This window comes from Giraffa tippelskirchi, chromosome 8 (assembly GCF_054371585.1).
Source record: "Giraffa tippelskirchi isolate mGirTip1 chromosome 8, T2T-mGirTip1v1.2.pri, whole genome shotgun sequence".
NCBI lineage: Eukaryota > Metazoa > Chordata > Mammalia > Artiodactyla > Giraffidae > Giraffa > Giraffa tippelskirchi.
The window spans coordinates 161274034-161300493 of NC_137282.1; the positions used below are offsets into that span (position 1 = coordinate 161274034).

Genomic DNA, 26460 nt, shown 5'->3' on the forward strand with positions numbered 1-26460 from the left:
ATCCCAGGGACGGCGGACCCTGGTGGGCTGCCGTCTATGGGGTCGCACAGAGTCGGACACGACTGAAGTGACTTAGCAGCAGCAACATACCTAGGTATTTGACTATTTGGTAAACCATACTATACATTGAACTGGAAGCTAAAGAGTTAAAGAATGTTGTGAGGTTCAATACACTGCAAAGACTGTTTTTCAAGGAATCCATTGGTAAAATTTAGTTTTGATGTTGATCATGAAGTAGGAATTTGGCCCCAAATGACAACAATAAAGAGAAAAAAGATTTGCTCTGAGATAGCTTATACATAAAGTTTGATGATCCTGGACATATGGTAAAATGCTCTGATGTTTAATTTTCTATTGAAATAATAGGTAAAAATTTGTTATATATGAGAAATTATGTGCAAAGCATCTTTTTTTATTTCACCATTGAGTAGCATTATTATTCTCATTTAATGACAGAAAAAGAGGAAAACAGAGATTTGTAAAAGTCATGTAATTTATTGTGATTATTTTATTTTTTAATTGGAGGATAATTGCTTTACAGGGCTGTATTAGTTTCTGCCATACAACACAAATCAGCCATAAGTATATATATATATATATCAGTTCAGTTCAGTGTACAGTCCTGTCTGACCCTTTGCACCTCCATGGACTGCAGCACGCCAGGCTTCCCTGTCCATCACCAACTGCCAGAGATTGATCAAACTCATGTCCATCGAGTCAGTGATGCCGTCCAGCCATCTCATCTTCTGTTGATCCCTTCTCTCCCTGCCTTCAATTGTTCCAAGCATCAGGGTCTTTTCTAAGGAGTCAGTTCCTTACATCAGGTGGCTAAAGTATTGCAGCGTCAGCTTCAGCATCAATCCTTCCAATGAATATTTAGGACTGATCTCCTTTAGAATTGACTGGTTGGATCTCCTTGCAGTCCAAGGGACTCTCTTAAGAGTTTTCTCCAGCATCACAGTTCAAAAGCATCAATTCTTCGGCACTCAGCTTTCTTTATAGTCCAACTCTCACATCCATACGTGACTACTGGAAAAACCATACATAGCATTGACTAGATGGACCTTGGTTGGCAAAGTAATGTCTCTGCTTTTTAATATGCTGTCTAGGTTGGTCATAGCTTTTCTTCAAACGAGTAAGTGTCTTTTAATTTCATGGCTGCAATCACCATCTGCAGTGATTCTGGAGCCCAAGAAAATAAAGTCTGTCACTATTTCCACTGTTTCCCCATCGATTTGCCATGAAATGATGGGACCGGATGCCATGATTTTAGTTTTGTGAATGTTGCATTTTAAGCCAGCTTTCTCACTCTCGTCTTTCACTTTCATCAAGAGGCTCTTTGGTTCTTCTTTGCTTTCTGCCATAAGGGTGGTATCATCTGCATATCTGAGGTTACTGATATTTCTCCTGGCAGTCTTGATTCCAGCTTGTGCTTCATCCAGCCCGGCATTTCACATGACATACTCTGCATATGAGTTAAATAAGCAGGGTGACAATATACACCCTTGTCATACTCCTTTCCCACTTTGGAACCAGTCTGTGTTCCATGTCTAGTTCTAACTGTTGCTTCCTGACCTACATACAGATTTCTCAGAAGGCAGGTAAGGTGGTCTGGTTATCCCATCACTTTAAGAATTTTGCACAGTTTGTTGTGATCCACACAGTCAAAGGCTTTGGCATAATAAATAAAACAGAAGTAGATGTTTTTCTGAAACTCTCTTGCTTTTCCTATGATCCAGCAGATGTTGGGAATTTGATCTCTGGTTCCTCTGCCTTTTCTAAATCCTGCTTGAACATCTGGAGGTTCTCGGTTCACGTACTGTTGAAGCCTAGCTTGGAGAATTTTGAGCATTACTTTGTTAGCGTGAGATGAGTACAATTGTGTGGTAGTTTGAGCATTCTTTGGCATTGCCTTTCTTTGGGATTGGGATGAAAACTGACCTTTTCCAGTCCTGTGGCCCCTGCTGAGTTTTCCAAATTTGCTGGCATATTGACTGCAGCACTTTCACAGCATCATCTTTTAGGATTTGAAATAGCTGAACTGGAATTCCATCACCTCCACTAGCTTTGTCCATAGTGATGCTTCCTAAGGCCTACTAGACATCTCCAGGATGTCTGGCTCTAGATGAGTGATCACACCATCATGGTTATCTGGGTCATGAAGATCTTTTTTGTACAGTTCTTCTGTGTATTCTTGCCACCTCTTCTTAATATCTTCTGCTACTGTTAAGTCTATACCGTTTCTGTCCTTTATTTTGCCCATCTTTGCATGAAATATTCCCTTGGTATGTCTAATTTTCTTGAAGAGATCTCTAGTCTTTCCCATTCTATTGTTTTCTTCTATTTCTTTGCATTGATCGCTGAGGAAGGCTTTCTTATCTCTCTTTGCTATTCTTTGGAACTCTGCATTCAGATGGGTATATCTTTCCTTTTCCCCTTTGCCTTTCACTTCTCTTCTTTTCTCAGCTATTTATAAGGCCTCCTCAGACAACCATTTTGCCTTTTTAAATTTCTTTGTTTTGGGGGATAGTTTTGATCACTGCCTCCTGTACAATGACAAGAATCCAACCATAGTTCTTCAGGCACTCTATCAAATCTAATCCCTTGAAACTATTTCTCACTTCCACTGTATAACCATAAGGGATTTCATTTAGGTCATACCTGAATGGTCTAGTGGTTTTCCCTACTTTTTTCAATTTATGTATGAATTTTGCAATAAAGAGTTCATAATCTGAGCCACAGTCAACTCCCAGTCTTGTTTTTGCTGACTGTATAGAGCTTCTCTGTCTTAGCTGACAAGAACATTATCGATCTGACTTCGGTATTGACCATCTGGTGATGTCCGTGTGTAGAGTCGTCTCATGTGTTGTTGGAAGAAGGTGTTTGCTATGACCAGTGCATTCTCTTTTCAAAACTCTATTAGCCTTTGCCCTGCTTCATTCTGTACTCCAAGACCAAACTTGCCTGTTACTCCAGGTATCTCTTGACTTCCTACTTTTGTATTCCAGTCCCTTATGATGAAAAGGACATCTTTTTTTTTTTTTTTTGGTGTTAGTTCCCATGGACAGAAGAGTCTGGTGGACTACAGTTCATGGGGTTGCAAACAGTCGGACACGACTGGAATGCAGAAGTAGGAAGTCAAGAGATTCCTGGAGTAACAGGCAACTTTGTCCTAGGAGTACATATGTGTGTGCATATACACACACATATATCTCCCCTTCCTCTTAAGCCTCCCTCTTAACTCATGTCATCACACCCTCTTTTAATTTGCCAGAGATTGCAAAGGTGATAAGTAGCATAGCCAAGATTCAAACCTAAACAATTTGCGTCTGGAGCCTGAATTCTTGCCCAAGACATAAGCCTAAATTTGCTAAATACTAATGACATTGGCAATAAACATGTTTCAGTTAAATACAAAACTAATTACATATGGGCAACTTATAAATGGAGCTCTATTATAGGTAGTATAACAAATAATGAAATTGCATTCAGAATGCACAAAAATGCTTTCCTTATGCCCCTTATGTGTGTTAATTCACTTCAGTCATGTCCAACTGTTTCCAACCCCATGGACTGTAGCCCACCAGGCTCCTCTGTCCGTGGCGTTCTCCAGACAGGAATACTGGAGAGGACTGCCATGTCCTCCTCCAGAGGATCTTTCCTGACCCCAGGACTGAACCTTGGTCTTTTATGTCTCCTGCATTGGCAGGCAGGTTCTTTACCACTAGAGCCACCTGGGAAGCCCTTCAGTTCAGTTCAGTCGCTCAGTCGTGTCCGACTCTTTGTGACCCCATGAATTGCAGCACGTCAGGCCTCTCTGTCCATCACCAACTCCCAGAGTCTACCCAAACCCATGTCCATTGAGTTGGTGATGCCATCCAGCCATCTCATCCTCTGTCGTCCCCTTCTCCTCCCACCCCTAATCCTTCCCAGCATTAGGGTCTTTTCCAATGAGTCAACTCTTCGCATGAGGTGGCCAAAGTATTGGAGTTTCAGCTTCAATATCAGTCCTTCCAATGAACACCCAGCCCTTATGCCCCTAAAAAAGCCTCTCCAAGTCCTCAGAGAGCGGAATCTCTGGTACTGATGACTTCACATCACCCTATGAGCTCTGTTTTGGTTTTGCATCTGAGATTAGTATTTCTACATCTTATTTGAATGCATTGACCTACCAACAAAAATTTTTGTAAGTAGTCATTCTTTTTTAAAAAACATAAACCAGACTAATCCAACCTTCAAAATGTTATGAAAATTGACTACCATCAGGCAGCAAGTTGGCAGCAAAAGTGAAATTCAAACCCCAGTTTTATTATTTCAAGTCTAATGAATTATTTCCCACCTTCAGCTATTAAGGGGACAGAGTGAGAACAAAGGTAACTTGTGAAATCTCAACGCCGTATTTCTTCTTTCTTCTCATAGGTCGCTACCCCCAGGAGAATAAGGGAACCTACATTCCAGTCCCTGTGGTCTCTGAGCTGCAGAGTGGCAAGTGGGGCGCGAAAGTGATCATGAGCGAGGACAGGTCTGTCCGGCTGTCTGTCCAGTCTTCTCCAGACTGCATTGTGGGGAAGTTCCGCATGTACGTGGCTGTCTGGACCCCCTATGGGGTCATCCGCACCAGCCGAAACCCAGAAACGGACACATACATTCTCTTCAACCCTTGGTGTGAAGGTAAGGGCCTGGTATTTATTATCTCACTACAAAAATAGTTCGTATATTTTTAATGCATCTCTTTTTGGGTCAATAGTAAAATTATTGTAGAAGACATGTTCCTTTCCTACATACACTTTCCATGTTTTAAGGACAGAAAATGATGCAAAATTTGCTTTCAGTGTATGAGGCTATAACTTGGAGTTAATGCTGCTATAAATTTATTTCAAGAAGTAATTGAAGATTGCCTAAAATTGCACAATTAGTTAATTGTGAAGTTAATATGCTGATGGTATTACCTCTGTGTGTGTTATTGCTCTGTTAACAAAATGGGCTTCTTAGCCTTGACTTTCAAAATTGTTAGGATCCAGAAGATAAGACATATAAATATACTAGGTGTTAGTCACTCAGTTGTGTCCAATTTTGTGACTCTGTGAACTGTAGCCTGCCAGACTCCTCTGTCCATGGAATTCTTTAGGAAAGAATACTGGAGTGGGTAGCCATTCCCTTCTCCAGGGGGATATAATGGAATACTATGCAGCCATAAAAAATAACATGATTTTACCACTTGCAGAAACATGGATGGACTTGGAAAGCATTATGCTAAATGAAATAAGTCAAAGAAAAAGGCAAATACTGTATGATATCACTTATATGTGGAATCTAAAAAATATAACAAACTAGTGAATTTACAAAAAACAAGCAGACTCTCAGAGAACAAATTGATGATTACTAGTGGGGAAAGGGAACAGGGAGGGGCAATATAGGGGTCGGGAATTAAGAGGAACAAACAATTAGGTATAAAATAAGCTACAAGGATGTGTTGTATAGCACAAGGAACATAGCCAATATTTTATAATAACTATAAATGGAGTATAATCTTTAAAAATTATGAATTACTATATCATATATGTATACCTGTAATTTATATGATATTGTACAGCAATTATACTTAAATTTTAAAAAAAACTATTAAGATTCATAATCTGGCTTCAGAAAAATAAAATAAGATTGACCTGTCTATAGTGAAACTAACTTTTATCTCCTTAATTTAAGTACAGAAAGCATAAGTCTAATGAATTCTGTAAATTTGTTTAAATGTACAGTGGGTGCAAACTTTATAAATCATAACTCTGAATATGCAAACATGTAAATTTAATATAATACAGCTTAATCTCTACTGCTATTTTGAGTCTTTCCTTCTGGCTGCTGCAGAAGCTTAATCTAGTTATATTCAAATAAACTTAGTCAAGTCCAAGGATTTCTCTACCAATCCAATTTAAGAACTCCATGACACACAGTATTTTTCCCTGTCCCTATCTCTGCCCTTCCTTATTTCTGCCTCCATACTTGCTGTGAGGCCGATCTTAAATTTCAGAGGCAGATACAAACATTGCAGACACTCAGGGGAGAGAGTCCACTTCTGGATCTTAAGAAATGAGGTAATGAAACATATAAAAGCTGACGTAAGACCAAAGATTTCTCATGTCATCCTATTCCATACACATTGCTCTCCAATATCTTCCAAAATGAGTCTATATTAGCACTGATTTTGAACATGAGAGTTGCACTTGAATCAGAGTGGATATGAACTTACATACGATCCGTAAACAAGGTTTTCTGCTTGGGTATAACATAAATCTGGATCCTGCTTACTCTTTATTTGAATTATCTATTCCAGTATCTGAGCTAATCCTATGCTCCCCACCTGGCACCCCCATCATCTTATACCCACTAATCCTTATCTATGAGACAAGGTTCAAGGTTGATGGTAACACCCTGTGGTTTGCCCAGCCTAGAACCGAAAGCACAGTCCAACACGGGGGCTGCATGATGAACCCCACACACGACCAAATACACGGTAGCTTCACAGTCACCAGTGTTATGCTTGCATGCGCTAACACGGGACATAACACATGTAATTCATAACACGGAACTCTTAGAGATATGGTTTGGCAATTATAAAGGAGATTAAAAAAGAGACCACTGCCCAAGTGAAAAAGATTACACGAGAGGAAATCAGAAGTTGTCAAAATAAAACCAGGTGGGCAAGATGCTGCAAATACCACACACGCCACATGGAAGTGAAGTCCAAGGTGACTTAGGACACTGGACTGAAAATTACGCAGGCAAGTACAGCACTGATTGATAAAGAATGTTCTGCTGTGTTGCTGGGAGCCCTTTAGTTTGATTTGCATTCATAGGCAATTTATCCTCCTTAATCACTAAATCATTAGTGGGGATCAATAGCCATACCACGTTACTGAGGCCAGGGGTGGATGGAGGGAGAATTATTGGTTAGCTTTTTAATTTAATTGTGCTAAGCAGGCTTCAGATCCATTACAGAAAGGAGCCCTTCTCTGGGTGCTGGAGAGACAACTGAACTCACAAAGGCAGCAGGAGTGAGTCAGGCATTTAGTGTGAAGCCATCTCACTTTTCTGAGCACTCAGGAACTCTGAATTGTTGAATGCATTTTCCTATTTCAGTTCAAACCTTTCCACATTGGTCATCTAGAATTGGTGCCAGATCATGTACTCTGAAAGATGTCAACGTCCCAGCCTATGCTTAGTCCTCGGGGCAACATTTGACAGCTCTCTTTGATAGGGCATCAGTCATTTTCATGGGGTTTGTCTTGTCTTAACTACGTTTGCCACCTTATTCCCCACCACTGATGCTCCCTTAATTCATCCAGACTTCATCCTAGCACAGGATCTGGTACACGCATGCTTTGCTCAGTCGCTTAGTCATGTCCAACTCTTTGTAACCCTATGGACTGTAGCCCACCAGGCTCCTCCGTCCCTAGGATTGTCCAGGCAAGAACACTGCAGTGGTTGCCATTTCCTTCTCCAGGGGATCTTCCCGATCCAGGGATCAAGCCTGCATCTCTCGTGTCTCCTGCATTGTCAGGTGGCTCAGTGGTCTGGTACATACTCAATGTTTAATAAATGTTTGCTGCATTGACTTAATCATTCCAAGTAAATGCTTTCTAGGTTCATTGGACCTATCACCACAGATAAGCTGTAGGTGTAACCCCATACTTTACCATTTGAAGGAAGTCAAAGTCATATACAGTGCATGGGGGACATGTGTTGTGGGTACGTGTGTGTGTAGATTTCTCTCTCTTTTAGCATCTGATGCTAAATTAGCATCTGGTATTTCTAACTTTTCCCCCAAGTGATTGATTTATTTCCTTGTTTCTTTATTTATTTTTTACCTTTGGCCTCACTGCACAGCATGTGGGAGCTTACTTTCCTAACCAGGGATTGAAGCTGTGCTCCCTGCATTGGCAGCTTGGAATCTCAACCACTGAACCATCAAAGAAGTACCTCTAACTTTTTATTCACTATGACTTTTGCATTTTTCTTTAAACAGAGAAATCAATTAAATTTAGTGTAAAGAAATCAATTTCCAATATCTGGATGCTTTTAATAGACAGTAATTAATATGAACAAACTGTATATTATTTTGACATTCATTCTTATACTATTTGCTTTGTAATTTTGCATGGTCTTTTAGACCCTTCAGTACAGAATGAAGTGATGCACCAGGCCTGGTATTCCTGGGGTAACAATGACCGACACCCCTTCCTCTTGGAGACCATTGAGCCCAGACCAGAATTTACACCCTCAGGCTAGAGCCCTCCATTCATCAATCCACAAATAGTAATAGTATATCTCCCACAATGCTCATGACAACATAATTACCCATGGGTACTACAGCACTATTATTTATTCATTCACACATATTAAGGATCAATGCTGAAGTAGGCAGTGGGAATATGTTAGTGAAAAAGACAATCTTCGTCCTCAAAGAGCATCTGGCGATGGTTTCACAAGTGAGCTGCTAATAAACATGAATTACAGCACTGAAAAGCACGGAAAGGCGTCACGGCAGAACAAGAACATGTAATAGGGGCACTGGCCTAGTTGGGGGTGGGAGGAATGGGTTAGGAGTATCTTTGCACCCTCTGTAGCCCCTAGAATAGTGCATGCATACAATAGCAGTCAGATACTTGGCTAACTGAATTTTAAAGAAGTTTTAATAGAGCTTATGTGACAATTTGAAGCCCTTATGCATTCAGTCCTTGTATTTAATGAAATAGCATATATCTCTCTTGCAAGTGTCTGAATCAGCAGAGGCCCATTCATCCTTACAGCAAGTGAGCGTTATTTGGTGTGACATCAATCAGAAGGGAACCCAGGGAGCTCATAATAGACATTATTTTCAGTGGCACATAGATGACCCCAGATTCAAGGTCTGAAGCTGTTTCTGGAAGAAGCAGGGTTGGACGATCTATTCCAGAATTCATCTGCCAATTCATGTTATTTATAATTCCTTAGCTGTGTGGTTCATTTTTTTTTTAATCATTGGAGTATAATTACTTTACAATGTTGTGTTAATTTCTGCTGTACATCAAGGTGAATCAGCCATAAGTATACATATATCCCCTCCCTCTTCACCCTTCCTCCTACATACCTTCAAAGGATGCTCAAAGCTGGAGTCTTCCTGCATTCTGTGTTCAGAAAGCAGGATCCTCCTCTCGTTCAGTCTAACGTGGCACAGAGGTAGGGCTTGTGAATGTTTGCTGAACTGAATTGATAACCACCACTCCAAGAGGCAGGGAGGGGATTATTAGCTTCATATTTCAAAAGAAAAATCAGACCCTGTGGTATTACATAAAATTTTCAAGGTCATCCAGAAAATCAGGAAACAAGCTGGGGCTAAAACATGGATTCCCTGATGTGGGGAAAGATTGAGGGCAGGAGAAGAAGGGGGCGACAGAGGATGAGATGGTTGGGTGGCATCACTGACTCAGCGGACACATGAGTTTGAACAAACTCTGGGAGATGGTGAAGGACAGGGGAGCCTGGCGTGCTGCAGTCCATGGGGTCTCAAAGAGTCACACACAACTGAGCAACTGAACAACAACAGGCTCTTTTATTTTCAGAACCAGAACCACTGGTACCCTGTATTGTGGAATAAGAGAAACAGGAAGTAGATGACAGCTGGGAAACTTCTATGATGTTCTAATCAATGCTGGAAAGTCCTACTGTTAAAAATAAATAAATAAAAATAGAACCAAGTTGATAGCTAAAAGATCAAACAAGTTTTATTTGCAAAAAAGAAAAAATTTAAACATCCCAACAAGGGCACAGGCTCCCTTTGAGAATATGTGCTAAGTAAAGAATATCTGACATTTTTCTTTGTAGAATTGCTTCATGAATAATAGTCTGTCTTCTAAAGATATTTAAGTACACTAAAAAGTCCTTAACCAGCAAAACTGGAAATATAGCACAAATCAACTAAACTTCCCAAGCTGGCCTGATCTGTGATATGATGCAGTGTCTTCGCAGGGAATAGACCCAAAAGTTGAGAAATCGCTTATTGGTGTCTCCTGGGCTGGTTTCATTCCAGAGTTCACAGGCACAAAGGCAGGCCCCTAGGGAGGTTGAATTAAATCATTTTAGGAAGACAGTGGCTCTGGACCCTTCCAGAAACAAAGTGCAGATACTGGACTTTGCAGTTAGTGCAGTTACTATACTCCAGGGGCTTTCCTGGTGTCTCAGTGGTAAAGAACCCACCTGCCAGTGAAGGAGACATAAGAGATGCGGGTTTGATCCCTGGGTCGGGAAGATCCTCTGGAGGAGGGCATGGCAACCCACTCCAGTATCCTTGCCTCTAGAATCCCATGGACAGAGGAGCCTGGCAGGCTATTGTCCTTGGGGTCACAAAGAGTCAGACACGACTTAGTGATTTGAGCCCAGGTGGGACAGTGGTAAAGAATCCTCCTGCCATTGCAGGAGACCGAAGAGACTTGAGTTCAATCCCTGGGTTGGGAAGATCCCCTGGAGTAGAAAATGACAACCCACTCCAGCATTCTTGCCTGGAAAATTCCATGGACAAAGGAGCCTGGCAGGCTATAGTCCATGGGGTCGCTGAGTCGGACACGACTGAGCAATCTGAGCAGTAAATATACTCCAGTGTTTCCCAGTTCCCACAGGTGGGAATCATCTGCCTAGAGCACAGCCTCAGAGGTCGCCATCCCTTCTGATGTACTTGAGATGGAAAAACATATCATGATGACACCAATCTGGAGTCACATGTGCTCCGCAGAGAGGGTCACTCCCTGAAGCACTGATGATACCCAGCAGGTCTTACCTCTTTCTTCAGTGGCACTCAGTTTCTGTATAAAGGGGAGGGGAGTAAAAAGTGTTAGTCACTCAGTCGTATCCAACCCTTTTCGACCCCATGGACTATAGCCCACCAGGCTCCTCTGTCCATGGCATTTCCCAGGTGAGCATACTGGAAGGGAATTGCCATTCCCTTCTCCAGGGGATCATTCCGACCCAGGGATCGAACCTGGGTCTCCTGCATTGAAGGCAGATTCTTTACTGTCTGTACCATCGGGAAAGCCCCAAAAGTTGTTTCTAATTCCTCGCTCAAAATCTCTCCTTTTACCAAAAAGGTGAGACATTTCACCTTTTTGAAGAGGTCAAACCACCACCACTTCTAAAGGATCTCAAACAGAACCAGACTGTGACTTAAGCTGTTCAAGAGTCTCTTTGGAGATAAAATATAGGAGAGCATTCTAGCTCCACAATTTTCTCTGATCCCTTTGCCAGGCTTGACTTTAACGACCTTAGAAATGGGGCTTGCTTTAACTTTAAAATCGCATGAAAATAAGCAAAAGGAAATTTTCAGCCCAGGTGGTGATGAATAGCCCTCTTTCGCCCTCGGAGGTTATACAGATACTAAAATCAATAGGCTTAGCATTCATTTTTACATGTTTGTTATAAATTGTTACTTTCTTTGGGTGGGGAGGCCAGTGGCAATTTCCAAGGGGGCCAGAAATCAGCCCTGGAAGTGAGTCCTAGCAGTTCTCAGCTCACAGTTTTCTTTGTTTTTAGCTGCCCTGCTCCTCCCACTGGAGGAATTATAAAATCAATGAGGCCATTCTTGTTTACCCCTTGCCTGCTGGTAGCCACCCAGGAGGAGTGGCTGTTTACAAGGCTTGCGAATGTCTGTTCCGGGTAAAGCGCAGGGAGGTGTTAACCCACACTCAGCAATGGTGCCATGTTTCCTTTGGGTTTTACTGTTGGTGCTGGTTGTTGGCCAGAGGTCGCTAAGGATCAAGAGGTTGTCAGCAGGTCTGTGGTGCTGCCATTCCAACTCTACAGCCCTCGAGACCTGGGTTCTCCCATCAGCTCTCACACAGTTGGGAAGTGTAGTCCCCACACTTATGCGCACACACACATACACACACTCTACTTTCTCACAGTTGAGATTGTTGGTTGACTAGAACAGTGAGTTGCTGTCAGCTTGTTTTTCCTTTTAATAAAGTAATAGTATCCTTCATTTTACTAAAGTGCAGAACCAATATCTTCCCACCTCCATCATCGGATCTAGAAAACCTCACTATACCTTTCAAACTAATAAAAAAAATCTTTTAAAACAAACAAAAACAACACCCCCTGAAACCAACAACATCTCGAGAGGCAAATGATTGAGTTTTCCTGTTTCTGTCAGCCTATCAAACACAGAGAGTTTTTTCGAGTTTCCATGGTGATGAGATTTTTTTTTTTAATCCTAGCTTTGGCCAACTATATTTTAAAGTGACAGATCTGAATAAAAAGAGGGGAAAGAAAGCTCTGCTTTCCACATTCAATCTTCTTTTAAAATCATAAATAAATTTAAAATTAAAATCAAGGCTCCACATTTGATTCCCCTGCCTTGTTGTGGAGTCATGATTATGCCTGCCTGTTTTGAGGTGAGTTTTAATTCAGCGGCTGGAAGGAAAGGGGTGGGCTACACTCAGGCTACAGAACTCCTTCCTATTCATGACTTGCCACCTAAATTTATGACTTCTCATCAATAATAACCCAAAACCCAAAAGTAAATCCTTCATTCTCTTGGACGTTTCTCTCACTCTCCGAGCTCCAGACATCCATCCCCGTCTCTCATTTTAGCAGGTGGCGTTTCTTTTGCCACATTCTCAGACGCAGTACGCCGGGGTCTGCAGAGGCAGTGACTTGATCCCTCAGACTCAGCATCATAGTCTATTTAGGGGACAGCTTAGTAGTCAGACCTCTTAGCTGCACTCACTATGACCTTGGGAAAGATACTTTTCTTCTCTCTGCCTCAGTTTCCTCATCTGTAAAGTGGGGAAAATGCAGTGCGTTCCTCTGAGAGACATTGGGAGGTGTTTTTTCAAAAACAATTTTATGTGTTTATTGATCTGGCTGTGCTGGGTCTTTGCTGCTGCTCAGGCTTTTCTCTAGCTGTGTAGAGTGGGAGTCACTCCTCCTCGAGGTATGCGGGCTTCTCATGGAGTGGCTTCTCTCGTTTCAGCTCCGGGGCTCTAGAGGACAGGCTCCACCATTGGGGTGCACAGTCTTAGCTACTCCAAGGCATGTGGGATCTTCCTGGATCAGGGATTGAACTCGAGTCTCCTGCTTAAGCAGGTGGATTCTTTACCACTGAGCCACCAGGGAAGTCCTCACTATGAGTTTTAATAAGTTTGTTTTTGCACCACATTAGAAAGTTCCTGGCATGGAGTAAACACTAGACACACACTTGTTCCAGAAATAATGAAATCACAGAACAGACTCTGTGTAGTTGGCGCATGTCACCGTAGCATCCATGGGACACTACAGAACAACGCTTCATCCAGCCTGTGCTGGAAGGACGGAGTAGAAGGAGACTTAAAGAAGAGTTATAATTGTATAAAGATATCTATTGATGATAATGACATTGATAATAAAAAGAGCACACCGTATTGCTCTTGAAGAAAAAGTAATGCAAAAAAAAGCTGAACTTGTTAAGCTCTTCTTAAATAAGTAGTTTCATGGAAATGCAACCAGATTTTTAAAAATAACTTTTTTCCTCATGATGAAAATCTTATTACAGACACAAAAATTAATGAAAGCATAGAAAGAACTCAGAGATCTACAAACCACTGTTACCATTTTGGTGCACTTCCATTCATTTAATGTATTTTTGTATAGTTTTATTTTTGTGAGAGTGAGTGAAGTCGCTCAGTCATGACCGACTCTTTTCGACCCCATGGACTGTAGCCTGCCAGGCTCCTCCATCCATGGGATTTTCCAGGCCAGAATACTGGAGTGGGTTGCTATTTCCTTCTCCAGGGGATCTTCCCAAACCAAGGATCGAACCCAGGTCTCCCGCAATGCAGGCAGACACTTTGCCCTCTGAGCCACCAGGGAAGCCAAGTTTTATATTTAATTGACCATTAATTGAATACATTGTCCTTTAAAATATACACATCAGTTCAGTTCAGTTCAGTCGCTCAGTCCTGTCCGACTCTTTGCGACCCCATGAACCGCAGCACGCCAGGCCTCCCTGTCCATCACCAACTCCTGGAGTCCACCCAAACCCATGTCCATTGAGTCAGTGATGCCATCCAACCATCTCATCCTCTGTCTTTCCCTTCTTCTCCTGCCCTTAATCTCTCCCAGCATCAGGATCTTTTCCAACAAGTCAGCTCTTCGCATCAGGTGGCCAAAGTATTGAAGTTTCAGCTTCAACATCAGTCCTTCCAATGAACACCCAGGACTGATCTCCTTTAGGATGGACTGGTTGGATCTCCTTGCAGTCCAAGGGACTCTCAAGAGTCTCCTCCAATACCACAGTTCAAAAGCATCAATTCTTCTGCACTCAGCTTTCTTTATAGTCCAACTCTCACATCCATACATGACCACTGGAAAAACCATAGCCTTGACTAGATGGACCTTTGTTGGCAAAGTAATGTCTCTGCTTTTTATTATGCTGTCTAGGTTGGTCATAACTTTCCTTCCAAGGAGTAAGCGTCTTTTAATTTCATGGCTGCAATCACCATCTGCAGTGATTTTGGAGCACAGAAAACTAAAGTCAGCCACTGTTTCCACTGTTTCCCCATCTATTTGCCATGAAGTGGTGGGACTAGATGCCATGATCTTAGTTTTCTGAATGTTGAGCTTTAAGCCAACTTTTTCACTCTCCTCTTTCACTTTCATCAAGAGGCTCTTTAGTCCTTCTTCACTTTCTGCCATAAGGGTGGTGTCATCTGCATATCCGGAGAAGGCAATGGCACCTCACTGCAGTACTCTTTTGCTTCGAAAATCCCATGGACAGAGGAGCCTGGTGGGCTGCAGTCCATGGGGTCGAAAAAGAGTAGGACACGACTAAGCAACTAACCCACCTGCACCACAGTCATTACAGAAATGCAAATTAAAACCATAATGAGATCTTCTCTCACAACTGTTGGAATGGCCATCACCAAAAAGACAAGAGATAGCAAATATTGGCATGGGTATCATGTTTCTCTAACCCCTGTATTTTCTATTAAGCTGTTAGTTCTACTTAGAGGCTTCCCTGGTGGCTCAGAAGGTAAGGAATCCGCCTGCAATGTGGGAGACCTGGGTTCGATCCCTGGGTCGGGATGGGAAGGGAACTACTACCTACTCCAGTATTCTGGCCTGTAGCATTCCATGCACAAAGGAGCCTGGCAGGCTACAGTCCATGGGGTTGCAAAGAGTCAGACACGACTAGAGACTCAATCAGATTCGTCTATAAGTGAATCATTTCCCTTTTTCTTTGGAGCAGATGTAGAGAGAGCACTGAAGAAGCATATGCTTCTTAAGTCAGATGCTGAGTGCTTCCTGGGGCATTCGTCCTATCAGGAGACTCAGTGTCTGCTTGTCGATTTTTGTGTGATGTTCAGATTTACCAGTGGGATCAGGGTTATCAGTTTCATCCATCCATTATGAAGTTCCCCATTAGTCTCTTAAAAATGATTTTAGCCTAGATCCATCAATTCATTAGGGATTGCAAAATGGTGATAGTCTCATCTCCCACTCATTTTGCATTTATTAGCATCAATGATTTTGGTGCCTTGAGGTAGTATTCATGTAAGTAAGTCTAGATACATGGCTCTTTCCTTATTTCTAAGTTCTTAGAATAATGGGTTGATTCGTAGTACCCTACAATGGTGACCAATACATTTTTTACATCACCATGAAACTATAAATATTAAAATACTTCATGCGTCTTAATCTTTTGCAGTGACTATTATTTTTGATATTTTAATTGTCCCATTCTTGGCTGGTGGGAGTTTCTTTAAGTTGATTTCTGATTTCTTTGTCATGAATCCTAGAATCTTTAACAGCCTTGTTGTTTTCTGGTAGGAAGAAGCATTTCAGGCTAGCCTTGTACATTTCCTGACCCAGACCTCCAATCATTTTTCTTAAGGAGCCCAGATACCTTTTAATGGGGAGGGGAGAGGAGGAGAAATGGTACTCAGAGATCATAATCAGGCTCCAGGGCACTTGCTGCTATTACATTGGTGTTTTTTTCTAGCTCTTTTCAGTGGACAGAATTTTAAAAATGTGATTCTTTAAAGAGAAAATGCACCATGAGTTTTTATGCTCTCTGTTTTTTCTTTTTTTAATATAATCCTTTTGTTTGATATTTTCTTATAATGGAATTAGTTTTTGATTATCATAGTATGCTCTGTATGAAACACTCCAAAGTATTGCAAGGGCAGTGGAATTAGGAAAATCTATTAATAATAATGTTTGCTGGTGAAAAATCATAGTGTTAGTTGCTCAGTCATGTCTAACTCTATGTGACCCCGTACGCTGTAGCCCGCCAGGCTCCTCTGTCCAAGGGATTCTCCAGGCAAGAACACTGGAGTGGGGAGCCATTCTCTTCTCCAGGGGATCTTCCCAACTCAGGAATCAAACCCAGGTCTCCTGCATAGCAGGCAGATTCTTTAATGTCTGAGCCACTAGGGAAGAAGTGAATGCAAAAATTAATTTGTCAGTCATATGAGCAAAGCACAACAGTATGGGAGAAATAAACAGCCTCTCCCTTCATATATATTCTTTTCTTATTTTCTTTTTATAACTTTCCAAAACAGAGATATTCAACAGTAGTTAAAATGGCTATCTCCCAACATTTAAATGAATCAAATTCTCCAATGGGTGAGTAAAATTATGAGTAGTAACCTGGAATTCAGTTGAGTAAGGCACTTTGGAGCCTTCAATGGGAATATCCTCCAATTTCAGAGTGATATGTCCTCAATCTGTATCATCAGATTAGTGAAAAATTAGAAAATAATTCTGGTGGAATGAGATTCACCTCCCAACATGATTAACAGATGCATTCACTGAAGTTCCTATTCTTCATTTGTGAGCAGTGAAGAAATTAATGGTAGCTGGAAGATCCATGGGATTCTAGGTCCAGTAGCAGATGGAATGACAATACACCAGGACAAATCACCTATATTTTGATTCACAAAGGCAACAGTAGTTTTAAATTTGCGACTTAATTGCAGACCAGCTGCACTACAACTTTTTCAAATGACAAAAATACAAAAAAAATGTGTAACAAAAATATTTCAGGAAAAGTGTAGTCTAACAAAACAAAAGCACTGAAAGTGTATCTTGCTCAAGAGAGGTCAGCTTGGAAAAGTTATTACCGAATCTAAACATCTTTTATTTCATACAAACTCTACTCAGAAATAGCTCTGATACTTATTTCTGGCTGAAAGTATCAAAGGGTTTATTTGTCAGGGAAGAAATAGCTTAATTGACAAGGATGGATAGAATGAGTTCATACTCATTAAGATTTCTGCAGTGTTAGGGTACTAGCAAACATCTTTTAATGGCAGAATGTGGTAATCATGGAATTAATTATTGCTAAAGTAGTTTTCAGATGAAAAAAGAGAAAAAAATCAAATTAAACTTGACACAACCTGACCAAACACGTGTCAATTTACAGTTTAAAGGTTATTTGACAAAATATCTACATTTACACAATAGATTCTCCATAGCATTTTAAGATGAAAGTTCTTTTAATTTATCCTGGCATGCTATAAATGAATAAATTACACTGTTTAAAGACTTATTTAATATGCTTTTCCTTATTAAATTTACTGCTGCCATATAGTCACTAAGTTGTATCTCTTTTCGACCCCATGGACTGTAGTCCTCCAGGCTCCTCTGTCCATGGGATTTTCCAGGCAAGAATACCAGAGTAGGTTGCCATTTCCTCCTCCAGTGGATCTTCCCAGCTCAGGGATTGACTCCAAGTCTTCTGCATTCGCAGGTGGATTCTTTACCACTGAACCACTAGGAAAGACCTTATTAAATTCATTTATTCAGTAAATTTTTCTTTCTCTGAGTCACAAAGAGAAAAAGGAAAGATCTGACGTTTAATAGATGAATAGAAGAAGTAAGCACACTGATAACTTACAGTGACAAAAAGCAGATTAATGTTTCCCTGGTAGGGGTGGAAGGTCTGAGACAGGATTGGGAGGGAGGAATTACAAAGAGGAACAAGGAAATTTGGGGGTTGACATATATGTTTATTGGGCTTTCCAGGTGCTGCTAGTGGTAAAGAACTTGCCTGCCAATGAAGGAGACATAAGAGACAGTGGTTCAATCCCTGGATTGGGAAGATCCCCTGGAGAAGGGCATGGCAACCCACTCCAGTATTCTTGCCTGGAAAATCCCATAGACAGAGGAGCCTGGCCAGCTACAGTCCATTGGATCACAAAGAATCAGACACAACTGAAGCGACTTAGCATGCACGCATGCATATGTTTATTATTTTGGTTGTGAAATTACATATTTTAAACGTGTGTAGTTTATTGGACAGTAGTATATACGTAAATGTGTGTGTGTGTGTCAGTGCATGCGTGTATTGACAGTTGCATGAAACCAGGCAAATGGTAGCCAAGAGGCAAAGAACAGAAAGGAAGTTACACGAAAGTGCTGGAGTGTAGAACAGACCATGAAATCTACAGAAGATTTGATCAAAGCTATAATATGGCCCGGAATGGGAGTCCAAGCTGGTTGGATGGAGCAGCACTGGGCAAACTTTAATATTTACACAGATCCCTGGGGACCTTGTTAATATGCAGATTCTGACTGGGTCTGAGCTGGGGCCTGAAATTGCATTTCTCACAAGGTTCCAGGTGGTGCTGACGCTGCTGGTCTTTCCACCATTCTGTGAACATCAGGGGGCTAGAACATTTGTTCTCAACTGTGGCTGCGTATCAGAATCACTGGAGAGTTTACAATTAACTCATTAGTTAATTAATTCATTTTTTAAAATCCTGCTGCCTGGATCTCACTCCCACTCCCAGAGATTCTGATCCAATTGATCTAGAGTTCAACTCAGGAATCTACAGTTTTTAATCTACCCGAATGATTCTAATGAGCAACCTTGAATATTCATTGGAAGGACTGATGCTGAAGCTCCAATACTTTGGCCACCTGATGCAAAGAGCTGACTCATTGGAAAAGACCCTGATGCTAGGAAAGATTGAGGGCAGGAGGTGAAGGGGTCAACAGAGGATGAGGTGGTTGGATGGCATCACCAACTGAATGAACATGAGTTTGAGCAAACTCCAGGAGATAGTGAGAACAGGGAAGCCTGGCGTGCTGTGGTCCATGGGTCAGAGGGAGTCAGACACGACTGAGCAACTGAACAACAACAACTCCAGAGGGATGGTGAAAGCCTTACCAGGAAATGGGAAGGAAAGCTCCCCGAGAGAGTAGCAGGATGGCAAGGACAACCTGGGCCAGAAAACATGAGGAGCCGTGTCCCCGGTCAGAACTGAAACTGACCATTGCCAAGGCTGCACACTGACCTGGGTAGGACTTATACCTGTGTGGTCCTGTGTGTGTTAAAGATGCTTTTGCTGCTTTCATACCTGACCTGGGAATAAGTACCAGACTGATTCCTCGGTGGGCAGATGGGGAGCAAGGTTTTCCTGAGATTAGAGCCACAGGCAAGAAGAGTCCTTGTGGGCTTCCTGGTGGCTCAGGGGTAAAGAATCCACCTGCCAATGCAGGAGACACGGGTTCGATCCTTGATCTGGGAGGAATCCACTTGCTGCTAAGCAACTAAGGCCAGGAGCCACAGCTATTGAGCCTGTGCTCTAGAGCCCCGGAGCCGCGACAAGAGAAGCCACTGCACTGAGAAGCCCTCCGATCACATCTAGAGAGAAGCACCTGCTCTCCACAACTAGAGAGAAGCCCGCATAGCAATGGAGACCCAGCACAGCCCCAAATCAATAAACTAATTTTTTTTAAAAAAAGATAAGAAAAGTCCTTGCAATGGAGGAAGATGATCAGAGAGGCCGATTAGACACACTCTTACCAACACATGCACCCAGATTGTTCCTTGAAAGGAGACAACGTCCAGCCTCCCTCCTCTTCCTGATGCGCCACAAACCAGGCATGACCCATGACGCTCCAGCCTGCTAGTATGCCCCAGACTTGTTATAAAATCATCTAATTCTTCTAATGTTAATACTTCAGAAATTATTTTTTGATCTGTGTTACAGATTTTTATCTGCATTATAGAATTCTGATTCTGAAACCACTGATGTGCCAGAATCCTAAAATGTTTCATGAGACTCATCAATTTAATTGTGCTGCTTGCAACTTAGAGAGCCAGAACTTGTCATCATTTTGATGACAAATGTCATCATTTACAGACTGATCTTGGCCACTGTTCACCATTGTTAAAATTACATATTGTGAAATGAGCTACCTTTAGTGAAACAAAAGACTTTTTCCCATTTGGTTGAGTAATTGCAATTTATGATCAAAATAAACTTTCAAGTATACAGAAACTTTCTAGTTTGGTTAATAGTCATTATGTTTAAATTCCAATGCAGAGGATGCTGTGTACTTGGATAATGAAAAAGAAAGAGAAGAGTATGTTCTGAATGACATCGGGGTTATTTTTTATGGAGAATTCAATGACATCAAGAGCAGGAGCTGGAGCTATGGTCAGGTGAGCCACTTAACATTTGTCATTGTCAAGGACATCTTTACTCATATTTTTAGTCCCATGTATCACTGCAGGGTGCTATGTGCCAATATTGGACAAGCACAATTTCCTGCTTTTCAGGGTCTGAGGCTTTAAGACAGCCTGGGTGCAAACTTAGAAGGGCACCTGCATAATTTATCAGCTGAAATCACATATTTCTGGTTATTACAAAGTTACAGAGATCGGAGACTGTATGGTTGGCACGGCATTCCAGTGAGAAATGCTTTGGCACTTCGGTACAGTGAAATTCCATGAGCTCAGACTCGGGTACCCAACCTGGTTTTCTGCTGTTGCTGTGCTGTGCTCAGTCACGTCCTACTCTTTGTGATCCCATGGACTGTAGCCCACCGGGCTCCTCCAGGCAAGAATACTAAACTGCCATTTGCTACTCCAGGGGATTCTCCTGATCCACGGATCAAACCCGTGTCTCCTATGTCTCCTGCTTTGGCAGACTGGTTCTACGCCACCAGTGCCACCTGAGCAGCCTCTCCATCCTGGTTGATTCTAACTAACTCTTGAGAATCACACCCCCGCTGTTCAGCTTTGCCCACCTGCATTTCTGACGTCCTGCTGAGCTAAGGATCAATGTGTTCTCCCCCTGTTTTGGGATCCTTGCCTGGGTCCCCAGTTCCAAGCCCTCCGCTTCCTGAGTGACATACAACCCGTGACCATCGCTTATTGTCTGATGTCCTTGCCTTGGGTCTCTAATTCCTAACCTTTAGATGTGATTCTATTTACGCCCTCAGTGTGACAACAGAGAGAGAGAGCTAACAAGGAGAAAAGCTCATCCAGGTGGGTAGCAAGGAGGCCTGGGAAAGGATGCCAAGCATGATGGGGGCGCCTTAGCCAGCATGGATAGATGCCCTGGAGCACACTTGCCGCTTATCTCTGCCCACATTCAGAGTCCATTAATTTGGGTATTTCAGCCCAATCAACCAGCCAGGCCAGTAGTGTGCAGTGAGGCTGTGTAACTAGTTCTCTGATGATGTCTTTACCATTCCTGTTGACTGCTGTCACACCCCACAGACACAGCTGAAAGATGCTGCCTCATAGGAACCAGAGTAATGAGTTCTTTACGTACCTGGAAAGTACTGTGATTACCCATTCCTGCAGCCATCACATCAGTTTAGGATACACCCAGAGTTGGTATTTTAATTGGATTTTAATTGAGAATTACATGGTAATCAGCCATTAAGAGAGTGATGTCTGTCCTAACTACTTGGGTAGATAATATACAAGGTTTCTGTATTCAGGGAAATTTCCTGTACAATGAGGTGCAGTATAGGTATCATTTTCCAATTTTACCATTTTTAAAAACTATTTTTGTCTTTGCTCCTTTCTTGGAAAATTCTGGTGTTCTGTGTAGTTAGTTCTTTCTAAGGAAATTGAACCGACTACCAGACTTGATAGTACAATCTTTCTCTAAACCTGCCTGACGTCTCTTTGACCCTGGAGTTCATCTCGTCTCAGAAGAGAGGAAACCATAGGCAGAGATTCACTGCGTGAGGCCTCCTACCCTTCCTGGTGCCTGTGCTGCAGACCTGAAGTACCTTCCCGAGATGGACCCGAAAGCCATTTATGTCTGAGACACACAAGCATTGATGTTACTTCTGAGGTCTCGAGACGCTGGCCTGACTTTGTAAATGGTTCATCCCATTGCCTGATATCCCGGGAGCCAATACATAGGAGAGATCCTCTGAATTAACCCTACAATTAACCCTACAATTTTCTAAAGAACATCAAGCCAGTTCTTGATGCTTTTCCCCCTTTTTTTTTGCCCCATGGCCTGGCACTTGAGATCTTAGTTTCTCACAGGGGTTGAACTTGCGCCCTTTACACTGGAAGCATGGAGTCTTCCCACTGGACTGCCAGGGAAGTCCCGGTGCATGATCCCTGAGCACAGCAGCTCGTCAGTCGTTCTATTTATATTTCTAGCTTTTAAGTTCTTATTCGTTTTGCTGCTGCTGCTGCTAAGTCGCTTCAGTCGTGTCCGACTCTGTGCGACCCCATAGACGGCAGCCCACCAGGCTCCCTCGTCCCTGGGATTTTCCAGGCAAGAACACTGGAGTGGATTGCCATTTCCTTCTCCCATGCATGAAAGGGAAAAGTGAAAGTGAAGTCGCTCAGTCATGTCCGACTCTTAGCGACCCCATGGACTGCAGCCTACCAGGCTCCTCCGTCCATGGGATTTTCCAGGCAAGAGGACTGGAGTGGGGTGCCATTGCCTCTCCATCTTATTCATTTTACTGAAAAATAAAAGATGTCTTTTTCCTTCCACCTTAAATATTTCACACTAAAGATCATGAGTGATTTCCATACAGGAAATACACATTTCTAAACATTAGGCTGTGGTTTCATTTTATTTTTTGGCAGAGAATGAATGTCTTGTTTGCAGATTGGACATTAAGTAGTTTCTCATTTTTTTCCCCCAAATAGTTTGAGGATAGCATCCTTGACACTTGCCTGTATGTGATGGACAGAGCGAATATGGACCTTTCTGGCAGAGGGAATCCCATCAAAGTCAGCCGTGTTGGGTCTGCCATGGTAAGAACAACTACTGATGACTAAAATCAATTAGATATGTCATTTGCCTCTATATGGGTGTCAGTTCATTAAGAGCTGTTGAAATGGTGACTTACACTTAATAAACTTTTACTTGGAAGAGTCTGTAATTCCCCAAACTTGTCATGTGCCATGCAACTAAATCCTTATCACAGTACTGTATGTGGCTTTGGCTTCAGACAAATGCTAATAGGTGACATGATAGTACAGATCGCTTATTCTTAAGCATCTTTGTCTGGGGAGTGAGAGGGACCATGACGAAACGTCAGTAACTATAACCAATCGATCAATCAATCGATTGATCAAACACCAAGAAGCAGGAAAAAAAAAAACAACACTGTAAAGCATAATTTATCTACATTCACACCCACAGCTAAGCGTGAAGAAATAAATGACTAATCCTTTCTATTCCAACGATACCTCACCATAGGACTGTATATTGATAGTTTATGAAATGGGTGTTGACTCTTCAGAGTAAACACGTGAGATAAGGGGAAGGGCTGGCATTATGCACGCCGTTTTACAGGTTAGAAAGCAGTGTGCTGACAGTTTGTCAGTGATAAAGCCTCAGTCCTCAGATAGACCCCAGGTCTGCTGACTCCACATCTAGGCATTTTCTACCTCCCTTGCTGGTCTCGGCAGGAGATCCTGAAGCACCTTTGAGACTGCACAGACCCTGCACTGGAACCGCTTCCTGAGAGAGGAGAAACAATTCTCATGAGCGAGGAGGCTGGGAGTCCGGTGTAGGCAGTGGATTAAACGTGTTGTCTAGGCCCTAGGCAGCCCTGGACTGTACTGACCCGTGGGACACACAGACCCTGCCCTTGGTGCATGAAAGCAAGTCAGATCTATCAAATGCAAGCAGTGTGTACCGGTGTACTCAGTCGCTTCGGTCATGTCCAACTCTTTGTGATACTGTGGACTATGGCCCGTCAGGCTCCTCTGCCCATGGGATTCTCCAGGCAAGAATATTGGAGTGGGTTGCCATGCCCTCCTCCAGGGGATTTTCCCGACCCAGGATCGAACTTGCATCTGCTGTGTTTCCTGTACCCACTGAGCCACCTGGGAAGCCCAAATATAAACAGAACATTCCTGAAAAAGCATTTAGCTAGGTGCTACTGATACTTCATTGAATCAAAAACTGAGCAAAATATACTTCTTTTGCTATCAGTTTTCTTAAGTTTTTCTTTAAAGACTTTTTTTATATGGACCATTTTTAAAGTCTTTGTTGAATTTGTTACTATTTTGCTCTGGTTTATGTTTTGGTTTTGTGGCCATGAGATCTTAACTCCCCGACCAGGGACTGAACCCACACCCCTTGCCCTGGAAGGCAAAATCTTAACCACTGAACCACCAGGGCAGTCCCCCAATTTCCTCAAGCTTTATTTTTTAAAATCTCTCTCTGAAAGACTGCTATCTTTGAGTTTGATTTGAGTGAAATAAAATCAAATATCAATTTTATAAAAATATTAGACTGAGAATAATAGGAAACGCAATTTCTGGTTAGCACTTAAGAACAAAGATTGTTAAATTAACAACTAGGCTATGGGTAAATTTAAGAAAAGTGAAACTTAAAAAGGAAGGAAAGGTAAAAACGAACATCTAAAAGCATTTTTTTTGTTGTCGTTGGTTTATGTCTGTGACATAAAATATACAAGTGAAAAGACAATGAATTATAAAGAATTTAGGAATTTCTTTTTAATAGCTGTTTATAACAACATACATGAGACTTTTGGTCACTGTTTTTCCTGATTCACAGATAAGAACCCCTTTTCCTTCTTCTTTGAAGTTACCATGACAGTTTTGCAGTGAGAAAGGAAGCAGTTACTGGCAGAGGTTGGATATAAGTGAATTCCTTAAGCACTCTGAAATGGCATGCTCAGCAGCCCCAGCTTACTCACACTTCATGTGTATTTTTACGACTGTAGAGATCACTGCCTAACACAAGCAAAGCAAGAGAAAGGTGAACAGGAAAAAACAAACCCAATACTTCCTATGGTCGCACCTGGCCAGGTGAAAGCTGAGTCTTGAATGAAGCACATCTATCCTAATGCAAATTGCCTTGCAATTTTACTAATCATAAAAAGCCTATGAAGTTCTGATTTTGAAGATCTATAACCCACTTACAAGATACAGAACTAGACAGGATCTATTTGGAGGTTTGGTTTGGTTTTCTCTCTGGAGGGGGAGGCCTTGGGTGTTAAGGGAGAGCCTCGCCCCCCACTCTAGGCAGTATCTTTTTTTCACCACCACCATTGTTTACATCCACAAAATGGATGTTTGATAGTTTTCAAAATCGTTTTACATCTATTATCTCCTTTTAATCCTTAGAAGAGCTCCAAAATCCATTCAGTTATAGTGATTTTAGAAATTAAAACATTGAGCCTCTAAAAATCCACAAAAAATATGAAACTTTCCCAAGAAATCAATTGTTTTCTGGCCTCTCAGGGAGCTCCTCTCCTGTTCACAAGTCCTGGAAATCTATCATGAAATTGCTGAGGGAAGTTAGGCAAAGACCGAAAGAAATATAAATAAATAAAACAAAAACCCCTCAAATTTCTCAGCAAAGATTTGCCTTAAAATACGAGAAGATGTATTTAGGGAGCTCAGAAAGAAAGTGTTGTGAAGTTGCTTGAGTTTAGCCAGAACCCTGGGTCCGACCAGATGGGCCCGTGGATGTTTTCTAGGGAGTTGGTCCCGTCCACTGGAAGAACAGAGGAAGCTGCGTGGTCACTTTCAAACTTCTCAACCCTCTCCCCAGCCTGGTAAGAGGCAGGACGTTCTTTTTATAGGAAACACATTTTGGCACCAGATGCATCATGATATGCAAACTCTCTGGGAGGGATAAGACATTGACCACAGTTTATGCCAAGATGAAAGTGATGGCAGGCAGAAATTTCCTGGGATCACCTACTGCCAGGAAGGAGTGGGATGAGCAGCCTGGTGCTGGCTGGGCCCCTGAGCAGGGCAGACCAGGAATGGAGACAAGAACAGATGACTGGGGCCCCAGAGACAGATTTGCTCCCTGTGGTCACGGCCAAGCCCGGTGCTGAAGATGAGCCAGGAATCTGCGGAAACAAGATGCGTGCTCAGTGCAATCTAAGCACAGATAATAAATAACTCGGGTTCTTCGGTCTTTCTATTGATGATGATGATGATGACAGTGTCAGTCTGGCTTTACAGTGCCCAGATAAAAGTCTTATTGCCTAGTATTTATGACCTTGGGTGGTTCTTTTTAAAAATATCTGTCTGTGCCAAGTCTTAGCTGAGGCACGCAGGATCTTTGACCTTTGTCGTGGCACTTTGGGTCTTTTAGCTGCGACATGTGGGATCTAGTTCCCTGACCAGGGTTCGAACCCAGGCCCCCTGCATTGGGAGCTGGGAGTCTTAGCCACTGGGCT

The 26460-nt window shown here is 42.2% G+C and overlaps 1 protein-coding gene across 3 annotated transcripts in view; it reads left to right on the forward strand.

Annotated features, from left to right (window-relative positions):
* F13A1 (coagulation factor XIII A chain) overlaps positions 1–26460 on the forward strand; it is a 147508-nt gene that overhangs the window by 40360 nt on the left and 80688 nt on the right. For all 3 annotated transcript variants that reach the window (XM_081523708.1, XM_081523709.1, XM_081523707.1), the window contains 3 exons: positions 4420–4671; positions 20343–20461; positions 22934–23041. In XM_081523708.1, the coding sequence (XP_081379834.1) occupies positions 4420–4671; positions 20343–20461; positions 22934–23041 (479 nt within the window). The remainder of the gene's footprint in view (positions 1–4419; positions 4672–20342; positions 20462–22933; positions 23042–26460) is intronic.